The following is a 17,975-nucleotide window of genomic DNA, read 5'->3' on the forward strand; positions in this document are numbered from 1 at the left end:
CGCCAGAATCACGGAGAAAGCCATTAGGCCAAAAAATGCTGACTCATTACAAAAGTGTCACATATTTAATTAGAGCGGCATAATTCTTGCGGCTCACAAATGATCTGCCGCTGTGTTTTTAACATCCTGCTGGGCAATTCTGACGAATTTACGCAACCGCTGTTGGTTTTAAAAAAAATAATGGACCGAGCACTAATGGGCGCGAGAGGCAACTCACGGGTCGGCATGAATTTAACGCGACGCTTTCCCCTCGACGCACGCGCCGCGCCGTCTCTGCTTTTTTTTCTTTCCAAAAAATTGAGCAAACACAGAGCCGCGTTGTTACCAAGCGATACAAAAAAAGACAACAGTTTTGAAATGAAGAGACGAACTAATCGCGCTTCTCCGACGCGCTTTCGGGTCGCACCGGCTGTTGTTCGGCACGATGTCCGACGTTTCGCTGCAAATGTTAGGAGCTTCTTCAGGAAACGAATTGCGGCCCATGAAGAAACTCCCAAATACCGCGAGTTGAAACACCGGACAACGTGGTTGAACAACACGCCGTAGAACTGAAACACGCATCGGAGAGCCGCAGGTCATAGCTGCGAAAACCTACGCAGTGGTGTTAAGAGTGGCGTTGATTCGCATAGTAAATGGTCCTCAGTTGCTGGTCGCGGCTGCTGGTGATTCTGGTGCCGCTGATTCTGGCGCCGCTGCTCCTGGTGGTCGTAGTGGTGGTAGTGATTGTGGTGGAGGCTACCGATGGTGTTGGTGGTGATAACTGAGAGAGGCAATCCCACGTGGCCAGCGTGCACAACATTCCCCGCCGCCTCAAAACCTGCAGTCCTCTACATATGAAGGTGTTATCGGCAAATAAAAGAGCGTTTACATGAGGAGCTGGTGGTCATGGTGGTGGCTGTGGTGGTGGTGGTGGTGGTGCTGGTGGTGGTAGCGGTGGCTGTATGTAAGTGTGTAGAACTTCTTTGTATCATACATTGGCAACCGTGCCAATCGGCAGTAGTGGTGGTGCAGATGGTGACGGTGGTGGTGCAGGTCGTGACGGTGGCTACGGCGGTAGTTGTGGTGGTGATGGTAATGATGGTGGTGGCGGTGTCTGTGGTGGCAGTGGGGGTGGCGATGGGCCTCGCTAGGTATAAGCTTCGTGATTCTCACTTTACACACGGCTACTGCAAGGATGCGCCCCGCAGCTAATTACGAGCACGGAAAGACCCCGCACGGAACGCCGAGGGCTATGGAGGTGCGGGCAACAATCGTAGCGTGTTGTTACGATTCTTCCCGCAGTGAGGTATCAAATTTCAGAAATTACCAATCGATGTGGCAATGAAAAGTTTTAACTCGTCGTCAAAAAGTTTTTTTTTCGTGCCGGCCGATTCTCTTAGCGCCAAATAAAACTTCCGGCATTTAGCACAGTTGCGATATGATCCAATTATGCGGTCTATATTAAGTGTGGGTTGGAGCACACTAATGTACCAATTTACTTTTTTAATGCATTTTATCTTCCACACCAACCCATTAACCTTTTAATATGTCATTAAAATTGCTAATGGGCCCTGTTTGCAATACGGATAATGGCCAACCGCATTAAATTGCGGATGGGGGGGGGGGGAAACTGATTGAAAACTGAAACGGGAGTTCACTCATTCCCAGCAGATGTCCCCGTGGCTGTGGCTATTTGCAAGCTGGGCATAGCGCCCAGTAGCAGTGCTTATTGAGCAAGCGGACGCGCGCACGCACTGGCGCCAAATTGATTTTCTACGCGGCGAATCCCTCTTAATGAAATCACAGCAGCAGGGATGCAACGCCGTCACGTGCAGGGGCCGAGTTCCGGATCGCCGTTTCACGAGCCACAAGATCGGCAGGTGAAGTCCCGTTGTGACGCGCGACGTTCCCCTCAAAGGAAGCGGGCGCGGGGGCGTTCCGACTGGGCGTCGGGATTGGCCGCGTCGTCGCCTTAATTCCTAGGGGGCGTGACGAGGTTGCATGATCACTGTCCATAGCCCCCCCCCAACCCCCGCCGGCTGAGCTAACGCGATTCGCGCGTCTTCAAAAAAAAAGCCGCCGTGCGTGCCGCGACCCGGCAGGCAGAACTCGCGGGCGCGTCGTGGTTGACCGTGAGGAGAGACGGCGAGAGAGCGAGAGAGAGAGAAAAGACAAAATATGGGTGCTGCAAAACTCACGCGTCCCTGGGGCCACCGTTTGACAGGTCGAAGACTTGCCGGGGGTTGAGGTACCACATGAACGTCTGCATGACCTTCGTCCCCTGAGGCACAAAAAAAGATCGCGGCGGCGGTGAGCGTCCGCGCGTCAGGACGCTCGTCGCCCTTCGTGGCAGTCGAGTGGAAGCGGTCTCCTGCTCAACCTGAGCACGTGGCCGTGCCCCGCCTCCCGCGTATTACAGCCTTGAATCTACGGTGGACACTCCACATTCCTGTGGCAGGGGCGAGTCTACTCGTGGGACAACTGCTGTTTACTCCACCGCAAAGTGGTAATTATTTTATTCAACCCTGGGAGAATGAAGGGTTCTGGCCTGAACCCCGACTGGGATTTGAACTTGTAACTTTACGTTTGCGAGCCGCGTGTTCTTAAACCCTTAATTTTATTTCAAGGCAGCCGGCAACCACGCAAACTGAAATGAATCATCGTTAACGTTTTACAATTTAAAAAGGCCACTAGCGTACATGCAACAAGATTAGTTCGTGTTATAAAAAAAACACTTGTTCCAATTTCAATTGCTTAATCACTTTTAGGAAATGTGGCCAATGACTTTTCTGGATAATGGCAACATTTAACTTATCAATCTTATATTCACCCCCCCCCCCACCAAACACACAGCCACTGGTGGGTATTTAAAACATCGATTAATTACACTATGTCACGCAATTTTTGTCCCTGGGAAGTAAGTGTTATGTTTTTTAATTGCTTATGCCTAAAAAGTATAGAAAATGGCTATAATTCCCCATAAACTTTGCTTTTGTGACCAGGACAGTGATATTTTGAAATGTACCTATTTTCAGTGAGAAAACGGGCGAATTTGTGTCTTTTCGTTCACATAAAGTCAGAAAAAAACAACATATTAATCAAAATTAACATGTATTTATCCTAAAGTAATGCTAAAATGACTACTAAAGATTTAGAAGTGGGTAGTTTTTCGAGATTTACGATTAAACTGTAAATCACTTTCACGAATCAGCCCCCAAATGTAGTCTCCCATCATGTTCTCCTTGAATTTATCAAGATGAACATCAAGAATATGGACTTTGAGAGACATCCTACAGCCCATTGTGCCGTAGTTCTTCACCAGAGTCTCAACCAGCTCCAGATAGTTTTCGATCTTGTGATTGCCCAGGAAGCCACGAACCACTGCGACAAAGCTGTTCCAAGCCGCTTTCTCCTTACTACCCGGCTGGGTACGGGTAGGGTACGGGTACGGCCGGGTACGGGTACCCGTTTGCGACCCTGGTGCGGCCGGGTACGGGTAAGGGATCAAAACCCGTTTGCGACCTCTGGAAGCGAGCCAGTCACGGTCCCCTGTTGTGCGCGTTCCATGAACGATCAACTGGCGCCCCCTAGCGGAGTCGCGTTTGGGGAGAAAAAAAGACGCGACCCAGCCCACACCAAAAGCACGGCCTGCAAAGCAGCAACAGCAGCAGCAATCCACCACTCTCCTTACCTGGTTCCCTCCGCTCTTGGGGTTGATGAAAATCAACACGGGCTTCGTGAGTGCAGAGGGGAGGGGTTTAATGATGAATGGTCGCCACTTGCTTTCCTGCTCCTCAAAGCACAAAAAAACACAGGAAGGCGAACACAAGATTTTTGAAGCGGCCGCGTGGATCCTCCAACTGCACAGACACGCGCAGATTGTTTTTTGTAAGTAGGTGCGCGCGTGTGCGCGTGCGTGCGAGGAAAAAAATTATTGTACGTCTTTATTACGATACCCTATTGACTTTGATGTATAATTTAACGGCAACCACTGCGGGGGAGTGTGAATTATTGATGGCGTGTTTTACATGAGCTGCCGCTTCATCGACATGTAACACCGCGGCGCGAAGGTAAACAGGCCCCTGAGCGCAGCCGCGTGTCCCCACTTACATCCATGCCTTTCTTGCTGGGCTTTCGCTTGAAGGAGGTCCGCTTTTTCTTCTTCGTTGATGACTTGAAGGAGTTCTGCAAAAGCAACAAGAGCAGCAATTATCGATTTGATGCATCTATTTTGTTTTATTTTAGCAGGTAAGGACAACTGAGCTTTATTGATCTCTTTCAGAAGCGAACCTGGCCACAAATGATAGCACAACGAGGTGGCTTATCGCGTGAAAATTTACTGAATGTGGAGGGGAAAACCGGAGGACGCGGAGAAAAATCCATGCGACCACAAAATGTTACTGCTGCGTAGGTTTTCGCTGCTGCACTGCTCGGCTCTCCGACGTGTTTTCGGGTTGTGCCGTGCGTTTGCATTGGTACGATGTCCGACGTTTTTCTCCACGTGCTGGGAAAGCCGTTTAAAATGTTTCACAGCTGGGATGTCAAGCCGACGGCCGGGGCGGTGTTATTTTCATAGTGACCTTGCCGACGGAATTCGCATTCACCGCTCGGCTCTGAACTACAATTCACAAATTCATTATTCATTTATTCATCTAAAACAAAATCCTTGTAGGCACAAGTGAGATACATCTTATCATTTACAGCGCATTCTAAGTTCCACAATGGGGCCACGAGGCGCCACAGATAGCATCAAAGGCACGTGCTTAAGACACATTACCACGCCAAAAAAAAATAAGGTGAACCAGGATTGGAGAGTTAGATTTGGGGATATGGAAGCGATGTCTGATGCAAGATAACTGATGTTGGCTGTGAGCGGGAATCCAACTGGGGTTGCCAGGTTAAAAGATCAGTGCACTCACCATTACACTATCGCCCCTTGCATAAGTCACAACATGCTCATTCATTATCACACACTCACATAGACAAATATCCTCCGTGTAGCCTTAACATACTATCGGAGAAAGTGCTGTTAGTGAGCACCTATGAAGGCATGGCACGGCACACGAGGGGGTGGGTGGCCAGCACCACGCCCGCCCACCCGCCTTTGTCTTCTTAGTGCCAATATTTACACATCGCACCGGGTGCTCATTTGAGTCGTCACTGGTGTTGGTGGCCATGAGCAGGAATCAAAACCCGGGATTGCGAGGTTCGTAGCGCAGCGCGCTAACCGCTACACTACCGCTCCCCCCCACACTCACACACGCTCGCTCACACATGGTCCAACTCTTGCGCGCGCACGCTCGCTCTCAATCACACATGCGCGCGTGCGCGCACGCACACCCACGCACACATACGCACACACACGAAAACACACGCACACACACGCGCACATACGCACACACACGAAAACACACGCACACACGTGCACGCACGTGCGCACTCGAGTACCTGCGGCCTCCGCATGCGTATGACCCATGTGGGGGGCACGATGACGGCGGCGTGCGCTCCCAGCGAGCACGGCTCCTCGATCTGCTGCAGCATGAAGCAGGACACCTTGTTGTGGTACTGCGGAGCGGGGAGACGACGGGCGGGCATTCAACAAGGAGAAGAACCACGCGCAGCCACACCGACAACGGACCTGTCCGTGACCCGGGGCGAAGAGGTTCGCACGCCGAGCGTCGGACCCGGCGAGCCGAGTTCGATTCCAGGTCGTGGCCGTGGCGAGCGGTCACCTGAACCTGCCGTACCCCCCCCACCCACCCCTGCACCCTCCAATTCGCCAACACCCCACTGGGCAATGTGATCAAATATGGTCGAACAACTCTCATGATGGACACGACATGTCAAGGTCATCATGCACTCGTGAACTGCCAAAGTGACACAGACTATATTTTAACCAGTTAGATTAACACGTTTCAACCAGTTCGTTCTGGATTATATTTTATACCATTATATTTGAACCATTATTCTATCTATTTCCCTGGAAGGCCTCATCTCAAATCTCCACACAGGTGTCTCTCTCAGGAATCATCTCGAGGGCTGAACCCATGACTGTGTCGACATCTTGTGGCTACCTCGTAGGCCCCACGCCTGCACCGCGTGGTTGTCGCTGGTGGTCAGCCGGGCGATCATCAAGTCAGGGTCTAAACGGCTTCATCTTCCGAGGTCCAACGACACTGGGAGCTTTCATGGCAACGTGGCCTCAGGAAAGTTCGAGGCAAAACCGTTTATCTCAATATATGCACATGGACACAATCAATCAAATTCCCGAATCTTTTTTTATAATTCTGGGGAAGATGATTGAAAAGGAGAGTGTAAGACCTATGAATGATAGCATCTCCTTCATCAAAAAACCTCATTCGAATTATACATTAATAGATGGGAAAATGAACACATTCATTAATTATCCTTGGACCAAAAATATAAATTTTTGCAGCACAGAAAAAGATCACGTCCGCCTTCATCTTCGCTGGCTCACCCCACTCTCACTCGATCAACGGTGGGAGTAAATGTATCAAGGTAAGCAAGGATAATTACGATCACTTCATGAAATTAACCACGTGTACGCACTTAAATAGTAATGCGATGAAGACGGGAGCCATCCGTGAGGATTGTAAGGTAAGCTGAAACCCCTGTGTTTTTTGCGAGTGCCAAACCCACGGTCATAGCAGAAACTATGCATTATGCCATCGATTAAATTGATACTCACAACCAAGAGTCACGCATTGAGTCGTACTACCTACGAGAACAAATCACGATCTGGTGTTCATGTAAACCGTAAAACGAACGTTCGGAAGGCCAATGTTGCACTCGGGCTAACGAAATGAAGGAGAAAGTATCGATTTAAAGCTTTCGTGACTGCAGGGATTCATCTTCTTGGTTATTTCGGTAAAGTCACATAGAAGGGAAATAATAAAATAATAAAAATAAAACATAATAAAATAATTCTCACGACGTTTCGGCCACAACGCAAGCAGCCGTCGCGGAAGTATAGGTGAGTGAACGAATGGAAGGCCCTCCATACATACCGCTTGTTTACACCAAGAGCAGCTGATTGCGACAATCTCTTTGCTGTGAAACGCGAACTTCTGTTGGAAACCCTGCAAGGGACAGAGCAGAACGTCAGGCTGCTCCGGTATTCAGATAATTTATTCAAAACGACATCACATTCATTTACATTCGCGGTGTTTTTTTTTGTCTATTCCTCCAAATGTATTCCAATCGTCGCTACATCTGTCCATGCCACGCGATAAAGCGTTCATACGGGACTTTCGCAGTGAACAGTGTGTCACCCCGCGTTAAGACAATGGGCGCTTAGAAGGGGATTTCACAGAACTACTGCTGAGAGTGCACCCCCAAAAAAGTTGCCTTTTTTTAATTAATACATTAACAGTGCTGGCAAAACTTTCCCCAACACCATGCTACGGAGGTATTAGCCGAATGTCAGTCAAATAAAATTGTAGAACGATCGTAGGTGGATTTTGGCACATTAAACAAGGAACCAAATTGAACATGGGTTTTTTTTGCATCAATTCGCTACACTTGAGAACCCAGTTTGTCAAATCCTAGATTCGACAACCAAGGATCCAAAGCTGTGGCCAAGCTCCAGTGCTCCCGAGTCCCGAGCCACCAACGTGCCACCTCCAATTCACTTGCGCTTGTCAAAGTGTGAAAAATACAAACCTCGGGGCGACCGTCATTCCAAGCCGGCACTTCATGAGAAAAATAACCCTGGTGTGACATCAGAGCGAGTCCGGACCCGTCCTTGGCCGCAGGCAAAAATTTGCCCGGCGACATGTCCCAAATCCGGGTGGCAGTGCCCAAATTGCTCTCACCTTTCCGCACTGTTTGCACTTCCCGTCCTGCCTCCTCCGATGGACCCAGTGGTGGCGCACAAAGGATGGCTGCAATGAAATCGGAGCAGGACTTTGTATTAAAAGTAAATCTTTTTGGAGGTGGGGGGGTTGGTGGGGGGGGGAATCAAATCTGACACGACCCGATGTCAAGCAAAGCTGGCGCTTGCCGGAAGCCAAATTGCTCCACGCTCGGAATATTAATTCCGTAATCATTTGGCTGAAATGCTGTCAACTCGACGGGCAAGACAACCCACTAATTACTCTGGCAAAATTACAGGCCCCACTAATGGAGCACCAGGTTCGCAAAAAAATCATTAATATGATCCCCGTTGCCCATTGTGAGATCATCACGATAATTTAATGGCTGGAAGAATGACATTTCACTGATCATTGGACCCTCTCCGCTAAACATTTACACACATCGTGCTCGAATTAGTATTATTCTTGCCTTCCCCAGTGGCAGACATAAGTGGCACAGTTAATTAAAACAGAATTACACCGAGGTCGTTCCGTTTGCGATTTTACGCGTCATTTGGGTAATGCGCCGGGATACAGTTGATCCTCTTTCGGCGGTCATTAGAATGTCAGATATACGCGGACATTTCGCATGAGTATTGGCTCGGGGCAATCAAGCAATTGCCTGCCAAGAGAGGGCATTGCATTATGACCTGACAACATTTCTGTGAGGACTTCATGAAAGTAGTGTATGTAGATTACAAAAAAAAAACGTGCAATGAGATAAAAAAGGCCCGCTTCCAAGGGCTTGACTAAAATTTTTTTTTTTTTAAACACAATGTAACAAGTATTGGCCAAACATCCCAAAAATCTAAAATAAATTAGCTGAAAATTACTCCACTGGGATTACACGCGGCAACATTTCCCCCTAAATGCAGGACCCTCCTGAACAAAAAAATAAGTCTTGAAACTCTGCAAACAAGCGTCATCATAAATGACAATGATACTACTACTAATAAGAATTCCATGTACCACAGAAGGGTCCTGTCCCTAGGAGTTAAAAGCATTCCTTTGCCAAATTGGGTACAAGAACGTTGCAAGACAACAAAAATAAATTTTCATGCACTCAATGGTTTCAGCTCTGAATTCATTGCTATGCAGAGAGATAAATCTCCCAACATTTCATAGACAAGTGGTGTGTACCCGGAATGTGGATGAAGTGGTGGCACTGTGGTCGGCCCGAGTTCCATTCTCGACCATGGCTAACAGCAGTGGATGGTGATATTTGAAAACTAACTATGAAGACGAAACAATTTTGTGTTTTACCAGGTAAGGCCCATTGAACTATGTAGCTCTTTTTCAGGAGCGACCTGGCCACAAATGATAACCCAACGAAGTGGCTTATCATCGTGTGGAAATTTCGAGCAGTCAAATACTCTAAACGCACGTCGATTCTAAATATTGGAGGGAATAGCCGGAGGACCTGGAGAAAAAAAAATCCACACGATCGTGGCAACCGGCCCTGGGCACATCTCCTTCACCGCCCTGGCCAGCGTGGTGAAATATGGTGAAACAACCCAGACGGCTGACAAGACGTGGGGAACTCTTCATCCAACAGTGGACTGACAAATGGCTGTTTACATGCAGTTACATCGTAAATAATTACACTGCCTAATAAACACTGACACGTTACCTTGAAAAAATGCTATTCAAAGCACACACAAACACTAGTTTAACAGCAATGAATTTCTAAGAAATGCTTGGCCGAGCTGCCAAAACTATTTTTTCAGGAGGGTCATACCATTCAGATATTTGGCCGATCCCATTAATGAATGATTGGTATGTGAGAAAAAACCAGGGCACTCGGGAGAAAACCCAAGCAATATACGTGAGGCTGGCTCCAAAAGCTCCACACAGATGGATTTAATCCACAGGTAGACTTCGATGTTGTGAGTGGACCAAATCTCTCTGTGGACTGAACCCATTGCTGTACTACCATCTCCCGGCCCTCATAGCGATATGCCTACAGTGTGGTAATGCATTGGTTGTCACCCATCCAGGCAATGACCATGCTCAACCCACCTCTGATAAGAGGCGGGTGCATTCAGGGTAATTCGATAGGTAATTTAATATTAATTTAGTAATTAAACGTAATTTACTCTGACACACATGCATTGGGAATATTACAATTTGTTCCCTATTATACGACGTTGCCCTTTAGGAAACAAACAAAGATGAATGCTTAGAGGGTGCAGAGAGGCATTAGGGGGAGGCGTGTTATTTTAAAAAACCAACAATTTTCTTCCTTCGCGAACCTCTACGGAAACGTGGGGAGCGAGCAAAGCAGAACTTAGCTTTTTTTTTTTGCCATTAATCTCAAATCGCCCAAGACTATATTTTTCACATCCTTTTTCATCGTGACAGGCGCCGTCTTGTGAGCAAAGAGACTCAAGTCAATGCCTTTTCAATGCAACTCCTGCGGATATACGTGTGCTCACTTGTTATGATGTTGCGCAAATGAAAGAAAAAAATAACATGAGAATTTTGTTTCCACGAGACACCGAATCGTGTTTTGGAAATTCCCATGCTGCGATGAAATAAAATGATGAAGAGAGAAAAAGAAAGAAAAAAATCAAACTCTTCACTTTTACAATTTCACGAAACAACGCGTCAATTTATACCACTCGCGAAATTTTCCAATTTCCACGGTCGATGGACCGACAAGGGGTTCCCCCCTCTTTGCTCAAGGTCCGCGCAAGCTCCTCTGCTCGGATCAACAAGGTCCAACGACCTTAAGCGGAGCTGCGATTGTCAACCACATTCGTGGATTATTACAAATTATTAACGCCACAAACTGCACAGAGAATCAATCGGGGGGGGAGGGGGGGGGGGCAGGCAACGTGCTCGCATTGTTCTGTCCGTGCCGACCGTTCAAGCGGCTAACGGGAGTACAAGCCTGGCTTATTAACATCCGGCGAGCAGCAAAGACACCTTATAAGGGTACGCGCGCTATCTCTTCGGACAAATCGAGCCGGCTTACAAACGGCGTGCCGTGTAAGCGCTCTTCCTCCGACAGATCTCCCTACGTCACCTGCACCCCGGCAACAGTTGCCATGGCGACGCAAGACACAGAGGCATGAGATGGAGTTACTGGTCAGAGAAAACTGTTCGTAACATATTATCCACTTAATTCTATTCGTCTTTTCTCGTCATGCATTCCTTACTTACGTTTGCGAGATGCATTTTCCTCTACAATGTTTGTTGTTGCGACCACGTGATATTGCTTAATGTTAGAATATCAAGTGTTTCAAGGGGGTTTGATTGAATTTGGACCCTACTACTACCAGTTGCCTCATGTTGCTGCAGCTTTGCTCGAATAAAAGAGCACGCACAAAAGTGTTGTACTGTACTTCAATGTCAATCTCTGCGTGATGAGAATTTCAGCGTCGTAGCAGCGTGGATCAATTTGTGGGCTTAAAGCCATATGCTTAACAAACACTGGAACAGCGAGCTCACCACCACAATACCTAGCTTCCACAACGCACGGCTCATCATCAATTCCACCACCATCACACCACCAGCTTCCACAACGTACGGCTCATCATCAATTCCACCACCATCACACCACCCAGCTTCCACAACAGACATCTCATCAGCGAACACACCGCACACCACAGTAACCTAGCTTCCACAACGCACAGCTCATCAGCAATTCCACCACCATCAAACCACCAGCTTCCACAACAGACATCTCATCAGCGAGCTCACCACCACCACACCACCTAGCTTCCATAATAGACATCTCATCAGCGAACACACCGCCACCACAGTAACCTAGCTTCCACAACGCACAGCTCATCAGCAATTCCACCACCATCACACCACCAGCTTCCACAACAGACATCTCATCAGCGAGCTCACCACCACCACACCACCTAGCTTCCATAATAGACATCTCATCAGCGAACACACCGCCACCACAGTAACCTAGCTTCCACAACGCACAGCTCATCAGCAATTCCACCACCATCACACCACCAGCTTCCACAACAGACAGATCATCAGCTGTTAGAAATCTCTACGTCTTCCCGGGGCATTAAAAGTCTCGGTTTCTGTCATTTGCATGGCGATAACAACAATAATAATAACACACCACTCAAGACAATGCAAAGACACGTACTTCTCCCCCTCTCATGGCGCAGCGAGATATTCTTCTTCCCAAGATATGTCTTGGTTTTTTTTGCACCTCGGAGATGGCGACCTTAGAGGTCTCCGCCTCCCCACGACCCCCCATCATCGACTCATGAATCACCACACAAAGCATCGTCAGTGCCGCTGTGCTTTATCTCGTGCCACTGGTTGTGTAGTCACGGATAGCGCCACAGTTGGACTGGCAGGGGTCAGAGAGCAAAAACGTCTTCCTCTTGGAGGCCAGATTTGGCATCGGGCAGGCTTGAGGAAGACTCTGGTGAAGGAAGGCCAGCTCATTAATAAGTACGCGTCACAGGCTAAGACAGACAGCCACTGCAAATGAGTTCTGCTGAATACACTGTTGCTTTTATATATATTGGGATGTGGGATGCACAGTATTGCTGTAAAGGGCAATACTGTGCAGGAGCCGCATTTTGTAGGATGTGTCAAATTAGCAGCGGGCCCTGCCCTCTGCTGGCGAATCGACAACATTGCAATGGTAGCAGCACCACGGTTGAACCGGGAGCGATATGCAACTTGAAGGTAACGTACGCACTGCTTTCAGGTCGTACTGGTGAGCATAGAAGATTTTAAAAAAATATCCATAATTGGCCGATGCCTTTTGAGGAATGAGCCTCGTTCGGAACAATGCACATTAAGCGCTCAATTGCGATAAGAGATTTGCGGCCAGAGACATTGCGCACGGCGCGATTAGCACGATGATTGTCCAACGGGGGACCTTTTTTTTGCAGACGTTCTGCGGTTTTGGTTTTCATCGGCGTTTCAAAACAGGACGCAGCGTTGTAAAACATCCAAATGAGCCATTGGAGGCTCCAGGAGAACAAGCGTCCAGAATCACCATCGGCTACACACGCTCATTCACGCTGGCGCACAAAGCACCTCACCAAAGCAAATGCGTGGCGGCAATGCCGAGATGTTATCTCCCTCGCCTGGTGTGCAGGAGGTGCGTGGGTTTGATCCCAAACCTGACGCCTGCTGTATATTTGGAGTTTGCGTGTCTCTCTCCCCGTGGTCATGTGGATTTTTCTCCGGGTCCTCCGGTTTTTCGCTCCACATTTAGAATCAAAACGCGTCTGGAGTATTTGGCTGCTATCAATTTCCCACGCAATAAGCCACTTTGCTGAGCTATCATTTGTGGCCAGGTCGCTTCTGAGAAAGAGCTACATGGTAGCTCAGTGGGGCCTTGCCTGGTCAAATAAAAAAAAGTTTAGTTTCACGTAAGTTGCTTCATTTCCAACAATTCGGCTACACAATGGGGGGCAGCGGCCCCCCGGAAGGGGTGCCTGGAACGCCCCCCCACCGCACGCCTTGCCCACCCCACCCTCCCCTGCCCGACCTGTGACCTGCCCTCGCTACGTCACTGGGTGCGGAGAAGTAGAGCGTGAGGTGTGTCGTAGTAAAATGGACAAGCGGACGCTTCCTCGAGAGATTTCAGTGTTCCGGTGGAATTCTCTGCAGTGGCAGCCGACGCTGTAAAGTGAGTTCTCTTCAGCTGTATTCTCTGGTGGGGAGTGGGGGGGGGTGCCCACGTCGTAAAATAAGTGTGCGTTGGCAGGCCGCGGAACATCGCAGTGTCAAATGTGGACGTCATGACATCACACGGTGCTGTGCCGTCACGACGTTTGCGCACGTGGCCACAAACATGCGGCGACGCTTCATCACTCGAGCTCACGCCTCCTCTCCATCGTTTCGTCATCTCGGTTACATCTCCCCAAATCTGTTATCTCTGCGTCTCGGCGAGCCACATAACTCCTGGTGGGCCTCTCCGCAAGGGCCTTCGCGAGCCAGATTTGGCCTTAGTGGGATTGTCAATCGAAGAACCCTGCTGTAGGGGAATTATACCCAAATAGCCGCAGGGGCCACAGCCGACTTGGCAGCTAACACCAGCATTCAAAAAGGAAATAGTGTTTAAAAAAAAAAGGGTACGGTTTCAGTGGCACTTTATCAAGTTGTATCAGGTGCTTTTGGTTAACGCCACAAAACCGGAACGGCTGTATCGTCTCTCCTCAGTGGGGCAACGGCAAAACTGCAAAAGGTTACAGTGCCACTCATGAACACAGCTGCCGCTTGCAAACGGACGCACTCCGTGCTCCTGACTTGCCACGCTCGCAGCCATACCCATGCGGCGGCAGAGGGAAAATCGCGCGGCTGACCGACTGACTGCTCGAACCGGCAGGAGGGCAACGCGTAATTTGCGGATGACAAATGTAACGGCGCTGGGCTGCCAGGCAATAGCCTATTTCCCTCGAGACGAGCTGCGTGGCTTTCAATTCCGCCATCTGGTGGCAGCAGCAGGTTTGATAAAAACGCCACTTCGAACCGCAGTCTCGTTTACTCACTCGACGACGGCCCGCGTGCGCATCTGTCGCCTCGTAAAAAAAACCGCAACAACAACGTGGAACTGAAAGCCGTGCTCCCCATCCCGCCTCCAACCCCCCCTGATGTCCTCCCTATAGCTGCACACGTTGTGTGGAGTGACCCGCTAATTAAGGAGGTCACAGGCTCTGCTCTCCTGCCCCTGACTTCCCTCCCAACGGCCGTCCACGCTGTCGACCGTGTGTTGTAGGCCCTCGTTTGTTTCATGCCAACGTGACCACTACAATGCTCTCTTTATTGGGATGTACACAAAGGAAGTGCACCAGCTACATGTTGTACAAATTGCTGATGCTGACGCCAGAGTTTGTTGACAAAGCCTTAAGAAATCTGCCTTCGTCTTCTTAGTCGCCTTCAAAGTTCTACTTTTTAGCTCGCAATGCATAAGAATAGTTCTCCCCCTCACCCAACCGATCTCCCGTCTCGTAACGTCCCCAGCCGTTTACTCCGTTGACGAGGCGCGGACTCCTGTCAAGACCTCCTCGACTCACAGTTTGCGCTCGCAAGATCGAACCGTTTCATATTCGGCTCCCAAGCCTGAGAATTCCTTAGCCACCTCAGCGACATCTGCCGATTCAGCGTCCATCGTTACATCACTCCCGAAAACGTGTGTGTTCAACAAGTCTTTTTTTGTAATATCTTTATGAGCAATAAGTTGTTTTTATATCATCCCATCTTGGATTGTTAAGCACTTTTTCAGGGGCCTTTGTCCTGAAAGGAGCTATACGGATGCGATGTTGTTTGCTACTCAAGGCCAGGTTTAAGATATTCCTCTTCTCCCACCCTTCCACTCACGCCACGGCGGATAGAAGCGCCCTGACTAGAGAGAGCTCTGGGTGCCTACGCCTATCCCCAACGAACATCGCGCCGTTTTCGCGCAACATCTTGACACACCGTCGCATTTCGACGCCGCGCTCCGAATCCATGAACTGCACCGTGAATTGCGCGGGTAGAGTCTGCGTGTACGAGCGCACCTTTCACGCGACCCGTTTCACGAGCCTGTAAGAGCACCGTGCCGCCACCGGGGATCACGTTCGCGACCCGGATCATTGCCTTTCCACTTACTCCTCGTGGGAAAATGCGATCGCGCGATAGCTCGGCTTATTAAGTCGGACTTTATTGGTGCCAACGGTGGGATAGTCTTTCCAGCCTGCGCTTTCTAACGCAGCTGCCAACGCAGGCCCGAGAAATCAGCGGCGCTGTTGCCAACACATTCTGGCAGATGAGGCCCCGTAACACGAGCGTAGGTGGGCAGACCCACAAATGAGGCCACCTCGCAGTCAACGTTTCGATCATCTTAATAACACAAATACGCGGTGCAATTTTGCAGATGATCACATCGTTTTTAGAAAACATGGCTTATTTCCGCAATAAGTCAGCGGCTTGACACGTACACAAAACTGAACTCCCCATCGCCATCCCAGCGCGGATGGCAAAGTCACTTTGTCTGAGTACGTGGGACACCGTGGTAATTTGTGAGCGATTATCCCTTATAAGGAAATCTGGACACATTACCTCTCTGTGAATCAGTCTGAATTGGTGGGAATTACTAGTCACACGAAGCGCCACTCAGTTGTGCTTCTGCAGCTGTCTGGAATGCTCTTCCTTCCGATACTAGGAAGCCACTGGAGCTACACAAACTTTAAAATCTTGATTGAAAACTCATCTCTTTAGAACTGCTTTATTGTTTGGTTTTTTGTTCTTCCTCCGCACCTCCGATTACCACGGTTGGCTACGTATGGTGCGAAAGAAGTTCAACATACATACGTACACTTTGCGATTCTACTAAATATAACTATTGCCTATACGTACATAGAGGTAACATTTTATACAATAATGCCTGCATGTAAACTACTGCCAGACTTTAAATAGAGTGCTCTTCCCAATGATGTCTGCTATTTTTATATCGGTTAACAAGCCTAATGTTGCTGATGAGAACTTCAAGGTCAAAACCGATCTAGCCCTTACTTGCTTGCTTGCAAGGACGACACTGCCAGACAAAATTGGCCTGCAAAGCCAACAGGCCCATGAACCGAAACATATCTTTCAAATAAAACATGTGGATAAAGAGACGCGGAATTTCTGCTCGTATACGCTTTCACATACACGAAGACAAAATAACGTGCGCATGCATCGAAGCTGCACAGCGTATCACGCGTGCGACAAACCGGCGCATACAGCATTCCCTCGTTATGCGCGAGGGATACGTTCCAGAGATGCTCGTGAATAGAAAATGTCGCCGATAATGATGTTGGCCTAATTAATTACCTACCTTCAATTAATACATACGCCATTAAAGACGCAAACATTTTCATAATAACACATCTGTTTACTTCGTCATTTTCTCTCTCGTCACTTTATCTCTCATCACTTTCTTCCTCTCCCCCTCTCTCAGTGCAGCAGTCTTTGTCGAGTTCCAGGTGCGAATCGCGGGCAGCCAAAATAGCGGACAGCCCAAGTTCGCAAATAACGAGGGGAATTACTGCGTAACAAATCGCACAAATGACTCACGGCACAAACAGCCCCCCCCCCCCACCCGGAGTGGCGGGTCGACGCACAACACCCACCTCTCGGATGTTCCTGCAGCCCGCTTCACGGAAGGTGGGTTTGCAGCGGAAATTTATCTGCAGGAAACAAAAGGCAAGAACACCGAGCCTCCCACACATCCTCCTCATCCGAATGCAGGCGGACGTCTCAAATAGGACGGCTCAACAAAGGCGCGCGCTTAACAATGCCCCCACCGGATGCAGGTTCCGTACGCACCGGCCCGACCGCCCATCCCCATCGCGTCGAGCATCGCTGCTGCCCGAGACGAGTTCGGAAAATAAGTTGCGGGTGGACTTTGAACGCCGAGTTGTAGGTTAATGGATGATTATGATGACGTGAGTGTTATGATGTGAATAGTTGAGAAATGATGTTACAGTCAGTTAGAAATGGTTATACAATTACAGTAAAACCTTGGATTGCGAGCATAATTCGTTCCGGAAACGTGTTTATAATCCAAAGTACTCGTATATCAAAGCACTCGTATATCAGTTGTGATCACGTGACGCTCGGCAGACAAAGCGTATACACGTACTACTCGTATTGCAAGACCTCGCTCGTTTATCAAGTTAATATTTATTTAAAAAAATTGCTCGTCTTGCAAAACACAATCGTGTTATGGAACGATCCCCGAGCACTTGCCCGCAAGAGGATTTCTGCGACTCGGTGGACATCCTCATCGAATTATTCAAAGATATGTTTTGTACATAAAAGTGACAACTGTTATACAAGTTTAACATATAAAAAAAATTTTAACTGCAATTAATTTTATAAAAACAATGAATTGTAATTTAATTTCATGATCTGTTATATAACTGCAGATACAGGAACAATCTATACCTGTCAACCCATACGGTTTATCTGTATTCTTGTACAGAGAAATTGAGTATTCAGGTCCATACACGCGTACAGACGTTTCAATACGGGCACAAAATAATAATTTTGTCTATTTGTTTGTGTTTCTCCCTTGTGATGGGACTTGGTAGGATGAACGTTGAGATTTATAAGGGCACGGGGTGACCAATAAGGTCTGAATTGGTCTGTAACAAGGTAGGT

At 48.5% G+C, this 17,975-nt stretch overlaps 1 protein-coding gene across 10 annotated transcripts in view; it reads right to left on the reverse strand.

Moving 5' to 3' along the window:
• LOC144720375 (diacylglycerol kinase zeta-like) overlaps positions 1–17,975 on the reverse strand; it is a 237,113-nt gene that overhangs the window by 109,202 nt on the left and 109,936 nt on the right. For 7 of the 10 annotated variants that reach the window (XM_078597115.1, XM_078597114.1, XM_078597106.1 and 4 more), the window contains 7 exons: positions 16,943–16,999; positions 7,815–7,883; positions 7,008–7,079; positions 5,428–5,544; positions 4,090–4,164; positions 3,671–3,772; positions 2,178–2,260 (listed from right to left, as the gene is read on the reverse strand). In XM_078597115.1, coding sequence (XP_078453241.1) covers positions 2,178–2,260; positions 3,671–3,772; positions 4,090–4,164; positions 5,428–5,544; positions 7,008–7,079; positions 7,815–7,883; positions 16,943–16,999 — 575 coding nt within the window. The remainder of the gene's footprint in view (positions 1–2,177; positions 2,261–3,670; positions 3,773–4,089; positions 4,165–5,427; positions 5,545–7,007; positions 7,080–7,814; positions 7,884–16,942; positions 17,000–17,975) is intronic. The other 3 variants (XM_078597107.1, XM_078597111.1, XM_078597113.1) reach the window with 1 other exon arrangement.

This window comes from Lampetra planeri, chromosome 8 (genome assembly GCF_965212315.1).
Source record: "Lampetra planeri chromosome 8, kcLamPlan1.2.h2, whole genome shotgun sequence".
Classification (NCBI taxonomy): domain Eukaryota; kingdom Metazoa; phylum Chordata; class Hyperoartia; order Petromyzontiformes; family Petromyzontidae; genus Lampetra; species Lampetra planeri.